Source organism: Palaemon carinicauda, chromosome 31 (genome assembly GCF_036898095.1).
Source record: "Palaemon carinicauda isolate YSFRI2023 chromosome 31, ASM3689809v2, whole genome shotgun sequence".
Taxonomy (NCBI): domain Eukaryota; kingdom Metazoa; phylum Arthropoda; class Malacostraca; order Decapoda; family Palaemonidae; genus Palaemon; species Palaemon carinicauda.
The window spans coordinates 10,569,673-10,594,050 of record NC_090755.1 but is presented as its reverse complement, the minus strand read 5'-3'; the positions used below and the strand labels follow the sequence as shown (position 1 = coordinate 10,594,050).

General features: G+C 43.9%; 2 protein-coding genes across 2 annotated transcripts in view; both read left to right on the top strand.

The window, feature by feature from the left end:
- Positions 1 to 1,521, top strand: part of LOC137624269 (uncharacterized) — a 148,365-nt gene extending 146,844 nt beyond the window's left edge. Inside the window, 2 exon segments of the mRNA XM_068354807.1 lie at positions 445 to 885; positions 887 to 1,521. Of these exon segments, the coding sequence (XP_068210908.1) occupies positions 445 to 885; positions 887 to 1,379 (934 nt within the window). The 3' untranslated portion in view covers positions 1,380 to 1,521.
- Positions 1,522 to 15,980: 14,459 nt separating this feature from the next.
- Positions 15,981 to 21,365, top strand: LOC137624884 (uncharacterized). The gene is made up of 3 exons (XM_068355825.1): positions 15,981 to 19,848; positions 20,400 to 20,570; positions 20,807 to 21,365. Exon 1 carries the CDS (start codon positions 16,281 to 16,283, stop codon positions 17,853 to 17,855), a length of 1,575 nt encoding a protein of 524 aa, XP_068211926.1. The 5' UTR covers positions 15,981 to 16,280; the 3' UTR covers positions 17,856 to 19,848; positions 20,400 to 20,570; positions 20,807 to 21,365.
- The last annotated feature ends 3,013 nt before the right edge of the window (positions 21,366 to 24,378 follow it).

The window sequence follows — 24,378 nt, the reverse complement described above, 5'->3', positions numbered from 1 at the left end:
AGTTTAAAGTTTCAATTCCATCTGCTTGAAATCTGCACCCAGGGACCCAGTTAAGGGTTTGCAGGGCAGACTCCCATGTTAATGTTGATAAGTTTGGTGGGCCAGATGTTACACCTTAAAGAGTCAGAGATTGACCACCCTAGTTGCAGAGGATATCTTACCAATATTAGGTAGTTCTTCAAATTATGTTCTGTATTTAAATTCAGTCACACGAAACATCTTATCAACAGAAGGCAACATATTGTTGTTTTATTATATTACAAATACTTACTGAAACTTGCATTACTACACTTCTTCACGTAGCAAAGTAAACTCATTCAGGGTGGAAGCTAACACAGTTTTTTTTTGTTAATAGATAGTATTGTTCATAGTAGGAAGATGCCTTTGGTAGGTGACCCTTAGATGTAGAGCCATCTAATTAATTAGTTTATCATTATTTTTCAGATGCAAGGCCTACAACACTGCTCAGCTGGTAGTGTTTATGGCAGAGATTTTTGACTCCTACATGAGACAGCGCATAGTGGATGTGGCACTGAGTCGACGACGAATCAAGCAAGTGATCATAGACTCACTCCCTTTGGAAGCAGTAAAAGCCTTGGGTGGTGGTATATACCAGGTGCAGAGTGAGAGTGACCCAGAACAAATATATGTGGTAGACCTGAATATTGGTATATGCACATGCATTAAAGGAAACAATGGTGCAATCTGCAAGCATCAGGTTGTATGTGCTAACCAAGGGATGACTGTGGTGCCCCAGATGCTAGTGTTGAACAGCAGCAGCCGTCATCGGTTGGCAGTTTTAGCCCTTGGTGAGGAGAAAGCCCCCAAAGAATGTTTTTTCAAGTCTTTTAAGGAAGTAGAAAGTGGAAAAACTATTGAAGAAAATTGACACTTATATTGAAGGAAATTCGTCCAATGATAATTGTACAGGCCCACAGATGGAAGCTGAAACACATGATGTGATGTCACCAAGCAGCATTAAAGAAGAACATGTAAGAATTGAAGACATGATTGCACAGTCACATGAGACTGCTGAAACACTTGTGAAAGCATGTGCTAAATTTTGTAATGCAGACACCCTTATGGGTATGAAAAAGTTCATAGGACGTTTAAGGTCAATAAAATCAGCAAACCAACTAAACAGTTTCTTGAACATAACGGGATCTTCCATGAAAAAAGGAGCTGGTCGAGGGAAGATACCTTGCCAGCCAACTTCAATCACAAGAAGAACCCCAGGTATGCCAAGAGGAGCTGCTACCCTTGGTAAAGGACGTCGACCTTCAACAACTCTAGCATCAAGGCCCAAACGTCCTCATAACCTGGCCCGTAATGTCAATAGCAATGTGGCCAATGCCAAGTCCCATGGCACTGGTCACTGATAAAGAAGTCTCTCTCTCTCTCTCTCTCTCTCTCTCTCTCTCTCTCTCTCTCTCTCTCTCTCTGTTGTAATGTATATTTTTTTATTTTATAGTTATTTTTGTAACTAGTCATAAAAGGAAACAAATAGTACCTGAGTTTTAATGTATCCATGCCTAGATGAAGCTTTGGGTGTGTTTAAGTTGACAATAAAAATTATTATCTAAAAGAAAAGAAGAACAGCTTAGTAACATATTTATTGTTGACATTATTAATCATTATTTGTTCCGTAACTGACATATAAACCACGCTATTTAATAGGGGTTATTACTTTCGGCGTAGCTGAAATGACGAGCCATTAGAATTTTAACGAGGGTTTATTACCCCACCGCTAGTTAGCAGGGGTTACGGAGGGTAGCTTGCTATCCTCCCCCACAAACACACACGCCTGTGCTTGAGCTCACTTTGCTCTCGGCTCGGGTGGTAGTCGGACGTGTCCGCTCTCACCTTCGCCTCTCTGACAGCCATTAATGTCTTTTTGCTTTCTCTCCTACAGGTTTGAGTGTGAAGTTGGAGAAGTGGGAGAAGTTTTCTCGGCGACATAAGAAGTCCAGGTGGGATATTTCTCCTTCGAAGATTTCTTTGAAAGGAGAAAAACCCAAGGACTCTTCTTCCGTTGCCCAAACCTCCTCCGAAGCTCCCACTCAATGGGTTTCTTTCGAGAGACCGTCGAGTGGTAGCGTAGACCGTGGTTCTGTTCCCCGATCTTGGGGTTCGAGAGATGGCATTGCCTCCCCTGGCGAGGCAGCTCCACCTCTTCCCCTGGGAGAGGATTTAAATGTGACTGATTTATTCCAGCTTTGGTCTTCCTTGGGGCTCGAGGGTTCGCCCTCCATGGAAGCTTTGATTGACATCATCCGGTTGGGTGCCGCTGTCAAGCAATCGCCGACTTTGGCAGAGGTTGATCCTCTGTCTATTGTCGACGTTGTGGTGTCAGAGGTATCCAATGCGGTATCTCCTAATACCTCTGCTTCTTCTCACCCCGCAGTAGCTGAAGGCTTAATTTCTCCCGTTCCTGCTCAACCTACGAGGGAGAAACTAAGTCCAACAGTCTCTCCTGCCGGTGATTCTTCCCCTCGGGGAAGTTCACTCACAGGGACTCCTCTTCGGAGGACTGCTGAAGGTCAGCTTGCTGAACCAACGGCCCCCAGAGGGCGTATACGTTGCAAGGCTCGCCTTCCTTCACCTTATAAGTCGGGGAGGAGGTGCCTCTTCGGTTCATCATCGTCGTTGCAGTCCGCCGCAGAGGAGCCTCGTCATCGATCTCCGACTGTTCCTGCTACGACCCTGGACCTCTCTACGGATCTTTCCCGATCCCCTTCGGTGGAAGGTCGTCCTTACAAAGGACACGTCGACCTTCCACCCGACAGACCTACTGACCTGCCGTTGCCGTTCCTGGCAGCTGATGCGCTTTATGCACCAACTAAACCTGTCTTTAAAAGTCAGGCACCGGTCCCTTGGGGGCATCAAGGGCGTACGCGCCACGTTAAGCATGCGCACCAACGATCTCCTGACCTCATTGAGATTCCTGAGATAGCGCGCAAGCGCTCACCTGATCCTGCTGTTCCTGAGATAGCGCGCCAGCGGTCACCTGCTGCTGCTGCTGTTCCTCATATAGCGCGCCAGCGCTCACCTGCTCGCCAGCGCGCCACTGAGCGCCTTCAACCTACTGCGCGCCAGCACTCTCCTACACGTCAGCGTTCACCGACGCGCCAGCGGTCGCCTGCACTCTCCTACACGTCAGCGTTCACCGACGCGCCAGCGGTCGCCTGCACTCCAGCGCTCTCCAACACACCAACGATCTCCTGCGCGCCCACGATCTTCGGATCTGGGTGCGGTAGGGAAGTCTAAGTCTTCTCCTACTTGCCAGCGCTCGCCAACGCGCCGCCTGCTTTCTCCTGCGCGCAACCACGCGTCCACGAGGATGCGCGCCCATGCCCATCTCCTAAGGCAGCTACGCACCGCCAGCCTGACGTGCGCCCACAAGAGGCGCGCCAACGAACGCAGGTTCCGGCTACACGCCCGCGCGCAAGGAATATCTTTCCTGCGTGCGCACGCCCGACGACATCTGGGGCGCACGATCTCTCGCCCACGGGCCTTTCATCCTGATCCTTCGCGCAAACATTCATCCTCGCGCTAAGCGCACAATCAGCCTTCTGCGCACGCTCCTACACGCCATCGCTCGCCCGTGCGCCCTCGCAATCGCCCGCACGCGACCCTGAGTATTCCCCATTGCACAAGCGAGGCTGCAGGACAACGCACAGCAAGGTCGCCATCAACGCAGCCCCCCCCCCCAACGGCAGGTCTCATTCTCAGCGACTGAGATCCTTAATCAGGAGAAGGTTGCGAAGTGTGCTATGCAGGCCACTTGGTGGCTTCATATCTGGTTAGGGACCTTAGGTATCCTGATACGTTAGGAGGATTTATCCAAAGAACGTACCAGGAAACCTTTGGAGACCTTTCTACTCTCAGGCACTCGCACGATCGAGTTTCTGGCCCACCAAGTCTCGAACTTGTGGGCAAACACCATCCTGAAACGTCGGGATGCGGTGTCTGAGAGGTTCCATCAGAAGATCCCTAGCACCGAGTTAAGCAAGCTCAGACATTCTTCCGTGATGGGAACGAACCTGTTTGAGCCTAAGGACGTGGAGCATGTTGCTGAGAGATGGAGGAAGTCCTACCAAGACTCCCTCCTACATAGGGCTTTGACATCCAAGCCCTACAAGCCTGCAGGACCCCAGCAGCCCCGTTTTACCAAGACCACGAAACCGACAACGGCAGCGAAGACGGTGGTGTTTAAGCCCTTTCCTGTCAATGACATGAAAGGCAAGAAGTCCTCCAGGGGAGGGAAGAATCCTAGAGGGAGCAGCCAAGGTCGCAAACGCTAGGATTGGCAGTCCCCCTGCATGTCCATCAGGGGGGGATGCCTACAAAGTTGTGCAGACAGGTGGCAGCAACTCGGGGCCGATTCCTGGACGATTTCCGTAATCAGACGGGGATATCGAGTCCCGTTCACAACATCTCTACTTCCCCTGATGACGAATCCAGTGTCATTGAGCTCCCTTGCCATATGATCAGCAAGGGGACAGGCCCTTCGGGCAGAAGTCCAGACCATGTTGAAGAAGGGCGCTCTGCAAGAGGTCCTCGATGGGTCCCCTGGCTTCTTCAGTCTACTCTTTCTTGCAAAGAAGGCGTCTGGAGGCTGGAGACCAGTCATCGACGTCTCGGCTCTGAACAAGTTTTTCAAGCAAACTTCGTTCAGCATGGAGACCGCAGACACGGTCAGACTTGCAGTGAGACCGCAAGACTTCATGTGTACACTGGATCTGTAGGACGCGTACTTCCAGATCCCAGTCCATCCATCTTCAAGGAAGTACTTAAGATTCAGCCTAGACAACAAGGAGTATCAGTTTAAGCTGCTGTGTTTTGGTCTCTCCACAGCTCCACAGGTTTTCACCAGAGTATTCACCCTAATATCGTCATGGGCACACAGGATCGGCATCCGTCTCCTCCGTTATCTGGACGACTGGCTGATCCTAGCAGACTCGGAGTCATCCCTTCTTCAACACCGAGACAAACTTCTGGGACTTTGCCAGGATCTGGGGATCAGGGTAAATCTCGAGAAGTCCTCTCTGCTTCCCGCTCAAAGACTGGTATACCTAGGCATGATTATAGACACCAATCTCCACAAAGCCTTCCCATCAGACGACAGGATGGCAAGGCTGAGGAAGGTCGCAAGCCCTTTTCTCAGACAAGAAGAGCTTCCAACCCAATCTTGGTTACTGAAGTATATTTAGATGGAAACGAAACTCAGATAGATCCTTCCTGAATGACTTTATTTTTAAGACTAATTTATAATGATATACAGTTTAAAAGAAGACAAGATAGTTAACAGGGTAGTTATGCTTAATGAGTAGTAAGTATCTGTAAACACAAATATAACCTCCTGTAATAGGTAGTTATCAACATAAATACATAACACCTTTTCCCCTCGCGAAAAAGGATGAAAGATTAAAGCAAATAAAAGGATAAACAATCAATAATTAAATGGTGGCATAGCTTCGAATAAATAATACAAAACATGCATAATATTATTAATCATTTTACATTCTAAAATAGTCAGGTGGTCTACTTTGTCTGCTAGACCTTCGAAGTTTTGGTAATTCAGATATCGATCCATCAGGTGAGTCATCAGAAGGTTTACCATTTTCATTTCCCGATAATTTTTCTGCAGCTGCCGCTTCCTTTTCTTCTACATTTGGGATTTCATTCTTCTCTGCACCTGCAACTTCATCACCTAACTCTTCACGAGTATTTATGAACTCTTTTGGTAATGGCGGGTCTGAAAAATCACGTGCTAAGAGTTCATTTTTGCTATCTTGAGAATCATTGGAGATCATTCTCATTTGATCAATATGCCTCTTCCATACTAAGTTACCGTCCACTTGTACATTGTATGTACATGGACCCAATTTAAGAACCACAACTCCTCGAGTCCATATGCCCTTCTTGGTATTTTGACGATAATCCCGAACCAGTACCACGTCCCCTATATCGAGTTCCCTCATTGGTTTCTCGTTCTCTGAGGCTTTTCTTTCAATTCTCTGAGATGCATCTGGGTGTATTAAATCAAGGCGAGTGCGCAACTGCCGACCCATGAGCTCTGCAGGCGTGCGCTTTGTTGTCCAGTGAGGTGTAGTTCGGTAAGTCAGTAGAAATTGACACAACTTGGTATTTAAAGATGTATTACACGATTGCAATGTTCTCATCGCCCTTTTCATTCCTTGTTTGAATGTTCTTACTGTATTTTCGGCCTGCCCATTACTGCTTGGGTGATAAGCGGGTATCAGTATATGTTTTACACCATTTTGGGTCATGAACTCTTTAAATTCCTCAGCCACAAACTGTCTTCCATTATCAGACACGAGCTCTACACAAACCCCATGCTGAGCAAATACCCGCCGCATGATCTCGATGGTATTCATAGTTGTAATTGATTTCATTGGGTGTACTTCTGGCCATTTTGAAAATGCGTCAATCATAATGAGGTACATTTGTCCCAGGAATGGTCCTGCGAAATCAACATGTACTCTTTTCCACGGATTACCCTCAGCACGAATCGGCATTGGCTGAGTAGCCTGACAAGCCGAGCACCCTTGCACAGTGTTTTCAATATCTTGATCGATATTCGGCCACCACACATGCAAGCGATCTAATCCCTTCATCCTAACAATCCCCGGATGACCACCATGTAGCTCTTCTAAGATTTGAGTTCTGTATCTAGACGGTATTACTACCCTGGCACCCCATAGAAGACATCCCTCTTCAATTGAAAACTCACGCTGACGGCTATGGAAGGGTTTCAGTTCCTGTGCAACGTCCTCAGAGTCTGGCCATCCATTTCTTGTGTAATATAAAGCTCTAGCCAGTACAGCATCATGCAAGGTTTCCCTTGCAACAGATTTTGCAGTTACAGGAAGAGAGTTCACCTGGTGCCTGTTAAATGCAGTTGCTTCTTGTGTCCAGTTTACAAGCTTATCTGATGCATCGGAGTCACAATCTGGTAAAGGCAACCGTGAGAGTGCATCAGCATTTCCATTGTCACTTGAATGACGTAATTCAATGTCATAATCATAAGCTGCTAACTGTATAGCCCAGAGTTGTATTCTTGCAGCTGCAAGGACTGGAATGCCCTTCCTGGGTCCCAGAATGTATGACAGTGGTTTGTTATCTGTAATAAGGGTGAATTTACGACCATATAGATATTGATGAAACTTCCGTAGTCCAAAGATGATTGCCAAACCCTCACGCTCAATTTGGGAATAGTTACGTTCAGTGGGTGTTAACATCCTTGATGCATAAGCAATTGGTCTCTCTCCGTTCTGGTGATATGGGAAAGCACTGCTCCAAGTCCTTTGGGTGATGCATCTACTGCCAACGTCACAGGTTTACTCAAATCATAGTACACTAATACTCCTGTTTCAGTGGTCAGCATTTTTTTAATCTCGGAAAAAGCTCTTTCACACTCTACTGACCAATGCCATTTTCTGTCTTTATGCAGTAATTCAGTGAGATGCGCTGCGACTGATGAGAGATTTGGCACATAACGACGGTAATGGTTTACCAGCCCCAGGAAGGATTGCATTTCAGACCTTGATTCTGGCCTTGGTGCATCCGTGACTGCTGCAATGGCATCCTCCGTCATATGGATACCCTCTTCATCCACAATGAAACTCAAATATTTCAAGGAGGGCTTCATAAATTCACATTTCGACAAATTACATTTCAACCCATTGATGTGCAACCGCTCAAGTACCTTTTCAAGATTGTGTAAATGTTCAGCTTCGGTTCTCCCAGTAAGACTAATATCATCTATGTTGCATCCACAAGGTACTCCTTGCAGAACTTATCCATTAAAGACTGAAAAAGTTGTGGTGCTGCTGAGACACCATATGGTAAACGGGTATATCTGTACAAACCAAGTGGTGTGTTGATTGTGACATATTTCCTAGATTCCTCATCTAATTCCACTTGCTGATAAGCTTGTGATAAATCTAACTTTGAGAAAGTTTTTCCACCGGTCAGTCGCTGGTAAAGTTCATCTGGATTTGGCATTGGATGTTCAGGGTTTTCCACATAACGATTTATGGTGACCTTGAACTCACCACAGATCCGAATAGAACCATTGTCTTTTGAAACTGGCACTATCGGTGCCGCCCACTCACTATATTCAACTTTCTCAATAATTCCTTCTAATTCTAGTCTTTTAAGTTCTGCATTCACAGCATCCCTGATTGCATAAGGAACTGTCCTCGCTTTATAAAAGATTGGTTTTGCATCCTTTCTTACACGAATATGAGCCTTTATATTCTTGGCTGTACCCAGTTTACCATCAAAGACATCACCATATTTCCTTAACAGTTCGTCTAACTTTGAGGTTTTCAGAGTACCAGAATATAAATGATTTACAGCTAACTTTTTCCAGTCAAATTTAGCAAAATGCAGCCAGTCCCTACCGAATAAGGCAGGTCCATTCCCCTGTACCACATACACTGGCACTTCCTCCACTCTGTGTCCATGAACTTCCATAGTTATGTAACACATCCCGACAACTTCTATTTTTTCTCCAGTCATGGTTTTCAGCACAATATCGCTGGATTGAAGTACTGTTTTTTTCAGATGTTTAGCGTAGAACTCTTCACTGATCAGTGACACAGAAGCTCCTGTGTCCAATTCCATATCAATTGGTATCCCATTTAATTTAACTTTCACTATTATCTCTGGAACCTTATTGTGTCTTGCTTTCATTTTCTTAACACAGTATTTCAATGTATGCACCAATTCATCCTGCAGTTTGCACTCTGTAGTTTCTTCTTCCGAGCCGCTGGTCTCCTCCTCTGCCCTGTTGACCGTCGATCGTTTCCTTCCTTGTCTTCCATATTTCAAATTTCGATTGACTGTGGTGTGATTTTCCATTCGGCACATTCTCCGAAGGTGTCCTTTTTTATGACACCCATTACACTCAGTATCCTTATGGAAACAAACATCAGCCTTATGGTTTGTCTTCCCGCAACGATAACTCTTGAGAGAAGCTGTCGGCCCAACAACTTTGTTTACCTCCTGAGTTTGACCCTGAATCTTCGTGACGTTTTCATCAGCCATTTCCTGACTTAGCGCAATCCAAAAAGCTTTCTTTAAGTCAAGCTCCTGTTCACTTAATAGTTTCCTCTGTGCTGAGCGGTTGGCCAATCCAATAACAAACAAGTCTCTTAAAACTTCCTCTTGAAACGCACCAAACTGACATGTTTACGCCAATTTCCGTTGCTCCGTTGCATAATCAGTGATGGATTCTCCTGGACGTTGTTTCCTATTGTAAAACTTGAAACGTTCAGCTATCAGGATGGGTTTTGGGTGGAGGTGATTTTTCAAAAGTTCAGTAAGTTCTTGATAAGTCCTTGATGAGGCTTATTAGGGGCAAGCAATGTTTTCAGAAGTCCATATGTAGGAGCGCCGACGGCGCTCAAGAAAACTGCCCGTTTCTTATCTTCCTCTGTTATGTCATTTGCTAAGCAGAACTGATCAAACCTTTCGACATAATCTTCAAAGTCCTCGGATTTGTCATATGCTGCTATATTACCCAAATGCGCCATCCTTAATTTTCCCTTTCGTGAGTCAGTTCCTCGTCGCCATTGAAGTATATTTAGATGGAAACGAAACTCGGATAGATCCTTCCTGAATGACTTTATTTTTAAGACTAAGTTATAATGATATACAGTTTAAAAGAAGACAAGATAGTTAACAGTGTAGTTATGCTTAATGAGTAGTAAGTATCTGTAAACACAAATATAACCTCCTGTAATAGGTAGTTATCAACATAAATACATAACAGTTACGTCTCCTCTGTCACCTCTCATCTTTGGCTCGTCTAGTTCCCAGGATGAGATCCCTCCAGTGGCGGCTCAAGTCCCGATGGAATCAAGGTTACGATTCCCCGGACGTTATGATCCCTATGGGACCTGCGGAACTGACGTACCTCCAGTGGGGGGTGACAGACGAGAACTTACGAAGAGGAGTGGATCTTCTTGTCCTCCCCCTGGATTTGATGCTGTGAGATGAAGACTGTTTTCTTGGCCCTTCAACAGTTCCAACAATACCTGGCGGGTCACTCTGTGGTGGTGATGAGCGATAACACCACAGTAGTGGCTTACATCAACAAGCAAGGAGGTACCTTTTCGAAGCAGCTATCCCATCTTGCAGTAGAGATACTGAGATGAACCGAAGTCCACTCGATTCCACTATCGGCACGTTTCATTCCAGGCAAGAGGAATGTGCTTGCCGACAATCTGAGCAGAGCGTCTCAGATAGTGAGCACCGAGTGGTCTTTGGATCATCTAGTAGCCAACAAAGTCCTGACTTTGTGGAGCTCCCCGACTGTGGATCTGTTCGCGACAGCGTTGAACTTCAAGCTTCCACTATGCTGCTCCCCAGTCCCGGATCCCAAGGCACTCTGGCAAGATGCCTTCCAACAACGGTGGGACAACATCGACGTGTATGCCTTTCCCCCGTTCTGTCTGATGAGGAGGGTGCTCAACTAGACCAGAATATCGGTCAATCTTTCAGTGACCCTCATAGCTCCGCTATGGCATCACGCGGAATGGTTTCCGGAACTTCTGCAACTCCTATTGGAAATTCCAAGAGAACTCCCTCCAAGACACGATCTACTCAGCCAACCACATTCCAACATCTTCCACAAAGCCGTAACTTCGCTACGACTTCACGCCTGAAGACTATCCAGCATCTCCTTGCTGAGAGAGGATTTTCACAACAAGTTGCGATTAGGATGTCTGGACATCTGCGAAAATCATCCGCATCTGTCTACCAGGCAAAGTTGAAAGTCTTCTGTGGTTGGTGTCTTGGAAGGGGTATCTCTCCACTCGATGCCATTATTCCAACAATAGCGGAGTTCCTCGTGTATTTGCGGAAGAAATGCGCCTTTCAGTCTCGGCGTTGGAAAGCTATCACTCAGCCTTAAGTTTAGCCTTCAGGCTGAAAGGAATGGACATTTCTTCCTCGCTGGAACTTTCCCTACTCATACGAAGTTATGAACTTACCTGGCTTCAGTCGGAAGTGAGACCTCCTCCATGAAACGGGGTTCGAGTTCTCACGTCTCTTAAGAGACCTCCCTATGAACCATTACGCCAGGCTTCAGATTGCCACCTAACTTGGAAGACGGTGTTCCTACTAGCTTTGTCTTCGGCCAAGCGAGTCAGTGAACTTCATGGTCTCTCTTATGACATCGCCCATTCAAGGGGATGGGGTGAGGTAACGTTCAAATTCGTCCCTGAGTTTATTGTTAAAACTCAGAATCCGGGGGTGGCAGACCCTCGGTTCGACTTCTTCCAGATTTCGAGTCTTCGTTCTGTAACAGATGACCCAGACCATCTCCTACTGTGCCCAGTAAGGAGTCTGATGCTATATCTCAAAAGAACGGCTGCAGTCCGTCCTCAGGTGCAAGCATTGTTTGTTAGCACTGGGAGGACTAAGAGGATTGTCACCAAGAACACCATCTCGGCATGGATTCGTAGAGTGATCCATCTGTCCCTGAATCCAGACCCTCCTCCGTCACGTCGCCCTAGAGCACATGATGTCAGGGGCGTAGCTACGTCCCTGGCCTTCAAGAAGAATTTCTCAGTGACGTAGGTTCTTCAGGCTGGGGTGTGGAAGTGTCAGACGACTTTCACAGCCCACTATCTGCAAGACGTGATCCACAGGAGGCTCGATACGTTCTCTATCTGCCCTGTGGTGGCTGCACAACAGCTGGTTTAAAACCTCAGGCTCCTTAGTGGACAAGTAGGAGAAGGTTGAGGGTATTGTTACCCGGTCTTAGTCTGCATGAATGAAAAGGTTTGTATTGGGAGAGTCCTAGCCTAAAGTTTCCATCTAAAGCACTATAGGTCAACTTCCTAGGACAAGTCACGCTTTATTATACCTTCACACACAGCTTGCGTAGGCCGCAGTCCTTACGTAGCAAGGTTCTAGCTAGGTGCAGGGATTCCTTATTGTTGAGTGCTGACACACTCAAATAATGAGTCCCCGGGCAAAGCCAAAAGCCAGTACTGGCTGAAACTTTCCACCCTTCCTAATGGGTGAGTCACCCCTATTAAATAGCGTGGTTTGTATGTCAGTTACGGAACGAATGACAAATTCGTAGATAATTTGTATTTTTCCTAACTATACAAACCTTAGCTATTTAATCAAACTTGCCCGCCAGCCCTATCCCCCTTGAAGTCCTACCTCCAAGCAAAGTAAGCTCAAGCACAGGTGTGTGTGAGGGGGGGGCGGTTGTTTAAAATTCTAATGGCTCGTCATTTCTGCTACGCCGAAAGTAATAACCCCTATTAAATAGCTAAGGTTTGTATAGTTAGGAAAAATACAAATTATCTAAGAGTTTATTTTATTTATAGTAATGTGGTGACTTGGTGCCCAGTGCACAATTATGAAGTACAACTATTTGGGTGGGGTACTACTTCCTTAAGAGATACAGAGCATCATGAGTGTCTCTTCCAATGTCTAGTGGGACAATTTCCTGATGATAGTACAGACGCTCCCCAAGATACGAACATCCGGACATACGTACACAAATTGAAGTAAGTCCAAACATGTTCGTAAACATCCGTAGATTTCATCGCAAGTTTAAATCTCTCTCTCTCTCTCTCTCTCTCTCTCTCTCTCTCTCTCTCTCTCTCTCTCTCTCTCTCTCTCTCTCTCTCTCTCTCTCTCTCTCTCCGTATTTTGATTTTTAATGCAGTTAAATCTTCATATTTCTTTGAAAATGATTAAAAAATTCTTTATATCCTTATTCGATGTTTCGATTATGGGAATAGTAACGGATCGGAAGAAAATCACTTGATTTGCCTCTCGCCTTCCGCCAGAAGAAATATAACGTCATCAGACTTTTTTTTCTTAACTTTACGGTAAGTTGTACTAATCTCATAACTAATGATAGAGCACTAAAACACTTGATATCGTTACTCGGTGTTTCGATTATGGGAATGCTGTAATAAGATTACTCGGCAACATAATGAAAGGAAATTATTCGGTTTGTCAGCGCTTCCGCCAAATACATGACGTCACAAGATATGTGACGTATACTCTACAAAGAATGATTCCGTCGGTCAAAATTAAAATAGAACAATTCAGTAAACTAGCCTTCTGGATTTTATTTAACAATACCAAAACAACCATGAAGCAGTTATATGCACAGTACTGTTACATACAGTAAATACAGTACGGTACAAGTCAGCTGATTTGATCAGCGCGTGAAATGTAAACATTACAGTACAGTACATAATGCAAATGGCCGCTTGTTTACGTAAGTTTCTAGCAAAATAAAATGGGTATTGGAACAATAAAATAGCTTTCAGTACATTTATTTAAAAAGGAATTAATGTACGGTACTGTACTAAATGTACAGTACACTATATTTACTACGATTTTACTTCAAGTCAGCTGATTCAGAAATGCAGTGCATATGTATGGCCAATTGTTTGTGCAAGTTTCTATTATGTAGTGTGCAGTACAGGATAATAAAACAACATACTGTACTGAACTTTACAGTATTATACAGACTACTGTAATATGATAAAGTAAAATATTTGTAATAACCTATTTTATATGAAATGGGGCTATTTGTTGACTTCTACGGCTGAAAATCGTAGACATCTGAGTTAGGTTACGCTTACCCTAGACCAAAATTTAACACTAACGACTTACGAACAATCCAGCTTACGAACAGACTCTCGGTCCCTATTGTGTTCGTAAGTTGGGGACTGTCTGTAATAGGAAGACTATAATTTTTGAAGACAATTTAGCGAAGATTAAGAATAAGAAATGAAGTGGGCAGTTCATATAAAGCACAGAACTAAATATGAAATCGCTTGAGGTACTACCAGGAAAAGGCGCAAGGATAGTATAATAAATCTTGTTTTACTATCCTCTGAAAAGCGTAAAAATGGGTATTGTAATAAATGAATGTACGTAATGCTAATATAGGTTATCTTGTCTCATTGGTATTCACAAAAAAAAAAATCATAACATACAAGTATATAAACACGTCTTAGCCAAATATGACGTAAAAATGGTATGCATTCCAATTAATTTTCTCGACTTTCTAATATGGAATTATGGACGAAAATTGGCAAGATTTACTGTGTTGCTATTCAACTAAACTTATTACACCATGTTAATTTTGTACAGCGTACCCTAGGAAGGGAGAAAACTCAATGGCTTATACATATCATATATATTTACATTAATTGTTTATAAAGTAGGCTTCGTTCAAACAGCTACAAGCGTGTTTTTAAAGGTTGTTTATACAGCTGTAGCTGTTATGACGTAAAGGGAAGGAGCCTGGCCACGGATGACGGGCGGGCCTTGTATATACTACACCGGACTTCAGGAATATGCATCCCGGAGCTCTATGTCCGATAGGGAAGCTATACGACTAGGCCATACAGGCAGAAGCCCCATGCCGTCCCTACAGCCTGCTGGCAATCGGCGAGATTGTAGGACAACGGCCACAGGGATGTGATAGCTAGGCCATCACTAAAGGACAGAATGGGGAGGGGAAAGGGTCCTGTATAAGGTGTGAGAGGAGACGGCAGCATGTCGGCCCTACCACACCTTGAGGGAGCTCTGTTTCAGTATCGGCGCCATCCTAGGAAGACGGAGAGTTCATTCCCCAGCCTAGGGTCTGCTAATACAGTAAGGGGGACGGCAATCATCTAGCTGCCACCCTTAATCATAGAGAAACAGTCCCAACGCCAGCGCCATCCTAGGCAGAAGAATAATCTCTATTCATCAGCCTAGGGTCTGCGAGCACAGGACTAGTCGACTAAACCACAGGGAGAAGGGGGATCACATGACCCCTTCAAGTGCAGTGTAGGGAGGCAAGGCCTCCTATGCCATCCAACAATGTCCGACAGGGGAGTACGTTCACCCTATCGATCAGTAGTCGGCACACAACAAGTACTCTGAGGTTCTGACCCAAACCCAAAGCTCACCAACAGTAGCTAGGAGAAGGGGCAGAAAACCTTATCCTAGTCTTGCCTGAATGACAATTCAAGGCAAGATCAACTAGGATTGTAGCCATAGGCTACACTCAGAGGGAAGGAGGGATTACCCCATACATAAGGGTAACCGGGGAGATTGTATGAAAGTATACTAAAGCCACTAGGCTACTAGCCTAGCGACAGTGAGATCAACTACCTAACTCATTGAAGCTCTCTTGTATACTATCTTCGAAGAGGAAATTTTATATGCTTTTATGATGCTTTCTCTAGCCTCATCTGCCTCTGGAAAGTTGAGTATTATCTTTACTTTGTATAAATGTAAGCTCTTACCAGTTTTTTACTCGATTCAAGGTTCAATTAACGTAACGACTTGTTGCCTAACCGGAGGCATCATGGACGCTGTTGTTCGCTATACATGAGTCATTTAGTTAGCCAGAACGACCTTCCCGGTTTTATTAGCTTTAATAAATTTAGCTATTTAGCCTTCATTGCTAGGAAATTTTATATTATGCCGTTAGTATTTATGGGCTTCCGCGATTTAGGTAACCGTTCCTCGCTGACGCTAGGCTTCCTAGATCATACTGCAATCAGAAAACTACAGTACTGTATAGATTATACGGTAGCCCATAATTTCTTCTAACATACACTGTGTTTTCATGGGCAGCCTATTGTGAGACCACTTAATACAAAGAAAGTGAATTCTTTCTTTAATATAATTAGTGATCACTGATATCAATCCCCAACATTAAAAATCTGGAAGACATTGTTAGGTTACACTTATATATTCTTATTGGATAGAAATCTTCCAATGGTTTTCTAATATTAGAACCACCCATGATTTTAATTTTGGGGGAGGTCACAGCAATTGGCTGGACAGGAAGTACATATATGTGTCTTTCCTTCTTCCTTTCTAGTTTACCTATCTTAAGCTATACTGTATATACAAAATAATATATTGTATACTTAAGATTGTGAGATAATTCACTGAATACTCAATATATTTTCCTCTCTCTACAGGAGGACCATCCCACGTGTGGGAATCTATTCTGCAACGTCCGCAGTAAGAACTTCTGCGACCATGGACTGTGCAGGACGCACACGCGCTGTGCAGCAACAACGGGAGCTCTGAAGTATTGGGACCCCCAGGTATGTGATGTTTGCTCAAACTTGGTTACTGAGGCTTTTGATATTTAAAAGACAACGGAGTCAAGGGATGCAGCAAGGGAGAAGCTGCAAAAAAGGGTGAGGGGTTTTCAAAAGAACACCACTGGGCCCTACCTTCCTAGTGAAAAGATGCGGGCCTGTCTTTTCCCAAGGGCATCTTCGGATGCAGTAATCCCTCAACCTCATTCAGAGATCCCCTGCGTCCAGATTCCGGTAGAATCTGATGTATCAGACGCAATGAAGGACATCCAGCTGGACGACAGGATGTCAGAAGTGTCAGAAGGCACCAAACAAGGTCTTCTTGCTGAAGATCAGGAGGAGGAGTCATTGGTGGCTCCTGAGACCGACGAGGAAGGGACCGAGATAGTTTCGGTTTCATCGGTTCCTTCCGCAGAGCCCGTCCCCTCGACCTCATCTGCTCCCCAACTGGCCAATATGAGCCAGACCTTAACGTCCATACACACTATGGTACAAGATTTAAAGAAGCAGTCCAATGAAAAAAAAGTTGCTCTAAGGTTGGAAATGTACCAACTCTCAGCATCTTGTTCAGCTCCGAAGAAGCTGCATGTCAAGGATCTTCCCCCTTTCTCGGCCGTCAACCCGTGGAGGCATGCTGAGCATATGCCAATGTCGGCGGGGAACATCTTCATCTCTGACAAACTGGGCACACTTCCTGTTGAAGATGTGGAATTCTGGCCCAGCCTAGGGGCCTACCCAGACTGCTACGTCCGTCTGCAGACGGAACAACCCTCAAAAGAGAAGACAGCGCCGAAAGAGGTCATAGTCCTTGACCTCCCCAAAGCTCAGGCCCTGCTAACTAGCACTCTGAAGGAGAGGGCCTTTACTAATTCCAAAGTGCCGGCTCTAAGTAAGAAGCACCCTTCCTTCATTACTTCTTCTTCCCGAGCCTTCCCCTTTATGGAAAAAGGGTACAAGGCGGCCTTGAAGGCGATCGAGGCAGGGAAACCATGTCCCACACTCGAGGAGTGTAGGCCGTTCTCCCTCGCCCTACCATCGGATGATAAAGATTGGAAGGATGTTCATCATATCTTCTCAGTCGGGAAGTTGGAGGCCGACATTGCCGGACGTCAGTTTGGCGAAGACCTCCCTAAGTTGTCAGACTTTCACCTGCGCCAGGAACAGGAGACGAAAGAGAGACTTGATGCCTCAATGTCCCTTCAAACCATGTTGGAGATGGTGGCAAGCGACTCCCAATCCCCAGACATGTTCATGGTCTTTGCCAAGGCACACCTGGCAACAGTGACCAAGGACCTGTACTATTTTATCAAGGCCAGAAGGGCTTGTAGAGAGTTCGTGTTCGCCTCGGCTGCGGTGAGGCACGAACCAAGGAAGCTGATATCATCCAGCATCTGGGGTAAGGACCTCTTCCCAAGTGAAGTGGTTAAGGAGGTCGTCAACAAAGCTGCCACGGAGAATAGGAACCTTTTCCAAAAGTGGGGCTTGTCGATGAAGAGGAAGTCTTCCCAGGATGAGGGTCCCCAACCCAAGAGGAAGATGAAGAGGCCAAGGACGCCCTCTCGCCCCCCTAGACAACAGCAACACCTTCCCGCGGCCACGGTGCTCCAGGCGGTGGCACAACCACCCACCCACGTACCAATTGGTACTCCAGCAGTTGGCGACACAGTCGCCAGTCTTTACCCCGGCCTTCGAAAGGCAATCCACTACCTTTCGGCCAAAATCTAGAGGTTCCTTTCGAGGCTCCTCTAGACGCCCCTCAAGAGGCAAAGGCAACAAGGGTGGACGTGGCCAAGGAGGAAAGTCCTCCGGTCAGCACTCCAAGTGAGATGCTTCTGGTAGGAGAGAGACTGTTCTCTTTCCGGGATCGTTGGACCTTCGATCCCTGGGCCCACAGCCTGATCAAGAACGGACTAGGTTGGAACTGGAACGCAACTCCACCAGCTTTCCCCCAATTCTTCCAACACTCCACCCATGTCTTGGAAGAATACGTCCGAGAACTCTTGGACAAAAAGGTGATCAAGAGGGCAAAGTCCATCATGTTCCAAGGAAGACTGTTCTGTGTTCCCAAGAAAGACTGCCAAACTCAGAGTCATTCTGGACTTGACCCCTCTCAACAAGTTCTTCGAGAACAACAAGTTCAAGATGCTGACCCTTCAGCACATACGAGCCCTATTGGCCTGAGAGGCATACACAGTCTCGATAGACATGGCGGACGCCTACTGGCACATTCCAATGAATCGCCAAACCACCTCCTACCTAGGATTCAGGCTTCAAAAAAACAGTACGTTTTCAGAGCCATGCCCTTCGGGCTAAACATTGCCCCAAGGATCTTCATGAAGCTTGCAGAGACAATCGTTCAACAACTACGCCTACAAGGCGTCCAGGTGATGGCTTACCTGGACGATTGGCTGGTGTGGGCAGCATCAGAAATGGAATGCCTGCAAGCCTCCGAGAAGGTGATCCAATTCCTGGAACATCTAGGATTCAAGATAAACACCAAAAAGTCTCGACTATCTCCAGCTCAGAAGTTCCAATGGCTAGGCATACATTGGGATACTGACCCTACTATGATCACTTCTCAAGCCATGGTTGAAGGCCAAGAACCTAAAGAGGACTGTACCCTTGCAACCACCTCCACTATCAGTCACCATCCATACGGATGCCTCGAAGGAAGGATGGGGGGTCACTCCCATCAACGGAAAGTCCAAGGGACTTGGTCTTCTCTATTCAAGACCTTCCACATCAACATTTTGGAGGCCATGGCAGTCTTTCTGACGCTGAAGAAACTCTCCCCTCGCAAATCAGACCATATAAGACTGATCCTGGACAGCGAGGTGATAATGAGATGTCTGAATCATCAAGGCTCGAGATTGCCCCAAATCAACCAAGTGATTTTGTCCATCTTCCGCCTAGCGGAAAAGAAGAGATGTCATTTATCAGCAGTTCACCTTCAAGGGTTCCGCAATGGTAACGGTGGACGCTCTATCCAGGCTCACGCAGATAGTCAGAATGGTCCCTAGACGCAGGTTCATTCTCTTTCATCTAACGTCAAGTCCCAGAACTGCAGATCAACCTCTTGGCGACGAGTGACAACAAGAAGCTACCTCGTTATGTGGCCCCATACGAGGACCCTTTAGTGGAAGAGGTTTCGTGTCTTCATGCCACATTCTACAAAATAATCTTGTAAGTGGTCTGGGAGTCACTTCACTTTTGGCCAGTATATATATATGATATAATGTATATAAAATGTGTATATCAGCAAGTGTTCTAAGCTCATCAATCCACTGTCTTCTCCTCTTTCCCCAGGTTTGATGACGAGGGGTAAGTGGAAGAACAGGAGATCCACCAAACCAAAAAGAGGAAGAGGAAGTCCATACAGGTTATTCTGCCAGAGGAAACCAAATGCCGGCTGGGAGACTGGCTGGAGTTCGATGTCCCTTTCCTGTACAACAGAGGCCTGCCGGACTACAGGAACAAGGCCAAGCAGCAGGCTGTCATGGAGGAGATGGGGAAGAGCCTTGACCCACCAATCACTGGCCTACAGCTGGAACAGTGGCTGACTACCATCCGGACCCGATTTGGTAGCCTCAGCAACGAGAAGAGTGGCCAGGGAGCAGTGAGGTACACCGAGAGGGAGAAGTGGATTCTCCGGACATACCACTTCCTGAAGCCCCACATAACTCAACAGAGGAAGCCCAGGGTCCTAGGTTTGCCACAGGTATGTGTATGTGATTACGTAATGTCGAGTGCTGTGTCAGTAATTGAACTTTAACTTCAAAAGTGCACCACATAGGCTACAAAGAACAATCGACGTTATTTTTAATGGTTATTAAAAATTTTGCTTATTATGATTGTTATTGTTACTGTTATTGTTATTATCAATATTATTAGTATTAATGATTTTTTTCAATATGATTATCATTACCATTATTATTTTTAATATGATAATCCTTATTGATATTTTTTTCCAATATCAGTCTCATTATTATGATTGCTAAATATTGTTAGCATTATTAATATTATTACATTTAGTAATACCGTACTGATTATAATATTTTATTAATATTTTATTTATTATTCGTTTAAAGACAAATAATTTTAGTAATTGTGGATATGCAGTCACCAAGCACAAGTGGGACATAGAAACCAAAATCCTAAACAATGAAATATATTATAGATTTGATATACATAATATACATATACATATATACATGATATCAGGTAGTGTCTACATGTCCATCTAATAATTCCTTTTTATACATATTCCAGCCTGGTGCTGCACCTCCTACCGATTTGGTTGTTGCCATCGATGGTGGTAAACCAGCAACAGAGGAGGAGCCCATCGAGTAGATTGTTTCCACACACACACACACACACACACCCCTGGCGATGCCAGCCCAAGGAGAAGAAACAGAAATCAAGAACTGCTGGAAAGAAAAAGTAGCTACTAATTTTCAGTCAAAGTACTTGTAATGTTTGCCGACATGTTTTCAAATATTTAATGTAAAGAAGTTATTAATTTTCAGTCAAACTACTTGTAATGTTTACTGACATGTTTTCAAAGGTGTTAATCTATAGAAGCTATTAATTTTCAGTCAAACGACTTGCAATTATTATGGACATTTTTTTAAAATATGTTTATATTGTCTCCTAATGCTTTTCTTCCCTTCCCATAGTTAATAAAGGATGCAACTGCCTTCCGCGATATCCTGAAGTAGGCAGCGGATTTGGTGGACAGAAACACAGAGGTGGAGCATTGGAAGACTTTGTTCCAGTGCTATGCTCAAGACGCCGCAGGCTTAGGGGGAGCGTTGAGGCATCTATTCAAGATAAAGGTGGCGGCAGTCATCAAGAGGTTTTCTACTGCACAAAAGAGGGGTGGGGAGCCTGACGAAGCAGATCTCCTCCTCCACACCTTCTACAACTTGAATAAACGACAGTCTGCCCCACAGCCTCTCCCTCAGCCCACCTCAATGCCAGCCCCACTGCCTCCCTCCATGGTCCAAGTGCCTCTCACCATCACTGCCAACCAATATGCCACACTGTCTAAGGTGCTGAGGCCCATGTGCTCCACACCAGAGCTCTGATCACCTGTGCCTGACCTAAATGTCAGCCTTCCTAGCAACAGTTTTATGCAGGGGCTGTTCACCCCACCACATGGGCCAAACCCACCAACAAGCAGCTGTGCCATCATCCCCACAACAACCAAGTCACAGAAGAATAAGTAAAATGTAATGTACTTTTGAGAATATGTATTATTTTTTATATTGTAAAATTTTGCTTATTATTTTTTTTTAATAAAAATAAGTAGAAATGTCACTTGTGTTTTAACTCCAATATATTATAAACCATTTAATGTAATATGGTGCAAAAAATATATTAAAGATATAAAAATAGAAGGAAATAAAATAAAATAAGACTTTAAAGAAAAAAAAGAAGAGATTAAAATGTAAATGGAAGGATAGAAACAGTCAAGGAATATAAATACTTAGGAGAATGGTACTCAGAAAAAGGAAACCATAGTCTCAGCATAAGCAAAAGGAAGCACAAAAAGAATGCATGGTACAGAAGTTAGGAAATATGGAGACAGTAACAGTAGGAGATTTGGAATTGCTAGTGAGAATAAAGATCTATGAGACAGCAGTAGTAGGCTACCTACAATGTTTGCAAATATTGAGACTTTACTTTTACTTTTAGGGGTTTATTTCTCGCCCTCCATCAGACACTAAGAGTCTGTTCAGGCGGGCCTTGATGTGTGAAAAATAATTTCTTTCCAGTTTATATTTTGCTCTGTATCTTTTCAGTTATTCGTTAGCATTTGTATTCAGGCTTAATAGTTTTCAGATCACTGTTATAACACTTTCCAAAGAGATAAGTCTCCAGGTTTTTCTTGAAAGCTGCCACATTTTTGCTATTCTTGACATCAAGTGGAAAGTCGTTGAAGAGTCTTGGTGCAGCATAACAAAAAGTTCTTCCTCCTATTGCAGGATTCACACTAATTTCGAATAGTCTATATGGGTCATTAGCATGTCTAACTCTTACAGCGGGGTGTAATAAGAGAAATTAAAGAGCTAGAGAGGTTACAGTACAAAATTATGAAAAGAATGTTTGAACAGGTTGCTACCACACCATACTGGGGGCTAATAGCAGAAACAGGAATATGGCCAGTTGAAGATAGAGTATAAAAAGGTGATGCTATATCATAACATCAGATGACAAACGCCTAGTTAAGGAGGTGGTGGAACATCAAAATGAGAGAACCATATGGGGAATGTTGGGGAAAAAGTATAATATAAATATGCAATAATATATTAAAATTTAAGAAGTAAGAAAGTATAAAAAGCAAGAATTAAAAAAAAAAGATGACCAAACTGAGCTTTGTGAATAGTAATGGTAGCAGATATTACATAAGAGAACTTAACACTAATGAGGCCGTAATAGTTATGAAAACAAGGTTCAATATGCTAGAATTAAAAGAAAATTATAGAAACAGGAATGATAATGATAGGCTTTGGGCGTTGTGAAGAGAGACAGGATACTACTGAGCATATTTTTAACTAATGAGTTAAGGAGATTTAGAAATAACACAGAAATAGGGAAATTAGAAACTCCAAGTAAAGAGGTTTCCAGGTATATTGGAAAGGTCCTAGAAGTAAAAGTAAGCAAGCTGTGCTGTCTGTGTCGGAGGTAACTAATGATAATGAATTTTCTGCATTTTGCAACCACTACGCTTCTTCTAGTAGTGTGCCCACAATTATAGTGTTGTGGAGAGAGCAACGAGAAACCCGGACTAGATTTTCATATAAAGAGACAACGGGATCAACATTTTATTTGATGTTTTTCTGTAGTTCATATATGGGGGATTTATCTTAACGATGTTGCTGTTCCTAAAATGTTCTATTTTAATTGTCCTTATTCATCTTGTAGTTTACTTTTTCATTGTTTCCTCAACTCAGTGGGATATTTTTGTCTGTTGGAACCCTTGGGCTTATAGCATACTGATTTTCTAACCAGGATTGTAACTTAGCTAAGAATAATAGTAATAATAATAAAAATAGATGTCATCTAATAGCGCCGTATTGTAATGAAGGCAATGAGAAGCATTCACCGTACATGCTGCAGCCAATGGGAGCCCTGCTTACTAATTTGTGGCATTTTCAGCCAATCAGCGGCGATTTCTGCCTTGTTCATTCTTCTTATCTGTTTTATGCCTATACTTAAATCTTCTAAGTACTTTGCAGGTTGTTTCCATCATCTTCCTTCTTTTTCTTGAATATCCAGGATAATTGTTTTCAGCATTTCCTTCTTCCCATTCGGGGTTCGATTTAAATTTAAGTACTGCAGCTTCCACACAATACTGTAATTAAAAGATGTTGTTCCCTATCCTGCTTAAAAGATTGCTAGAAAGTAATGGGGTCCTTTGACTGGCCAGACAGCACTACATTGGATCCTTCTCTCTGGTTACGTTTCTTTCCCTTTGCCTACACATACAGGGAATAGTCTGGCCTATTCTTTTCATATCCTCCTCTGTCCTCATACACCTGACAACACTAAGATTGCCAAACAATTCTTCTTCACCCAAGGGGTTAACTACTGCACTGCAATTGCTCAGTAGCTACTTTCCTCCGGGTAAGGGTCGAAGAGACTCTTTAGCTATGGTAAGCACCTCTTTTAGGAGAAGGACACTCCAAAATCAAACCACTGTTCTCTAGTCTTAGGTAGTGCCATAGCCTCTGTACCATGGTCTCCACTGTCTTGGGTTAGAGTTCTCTTGCTTGAGGGTACACTCGGGCACACTATTCTATCTAATTTCTCTTCCTCTTTTTTTTGTTAAAATCTTATATTTTATATAGTAACTATTCATGTTATTGTTCATAAAATATTTTTTTTTTCTTGTTTCCTTTCCTCACTTGGCTATTTTCCCTGTTGGAGCCCCTGGCCTTATAGCATTCTGCTTTTCCAACTAGGGTTGTAGCTTAGCAATTAATAATAATAATAACAATAATAATAGTTATGATGCAAATAAAAGATGTTAAGGATTATAAAACTAGTTTTTTGAAGCAAGACAATTGGGAATAAGTGCTGAACAGCAAATTGTTATTAGTGTATAAAGAATAAACTGTTAAATACATTTAATGTAAATATTATTGGATATGAGAATCATGATAAAAATATTTTCATATCAGTATATTTTTAACTTAAAAGCATGGACTGAATCTGAATTTTTGTAAATATTATTAATGTAATT

Excerpts from the sequence above, each read along its gene's own strand:
- LOC137624884 (XM_068355825.1), top strand. The coding sequence starts at position 16,281 with ATGCGGGCCTGTCTTTTCCCAAGGGCATCTTCGGATGCAGTAATCCCT.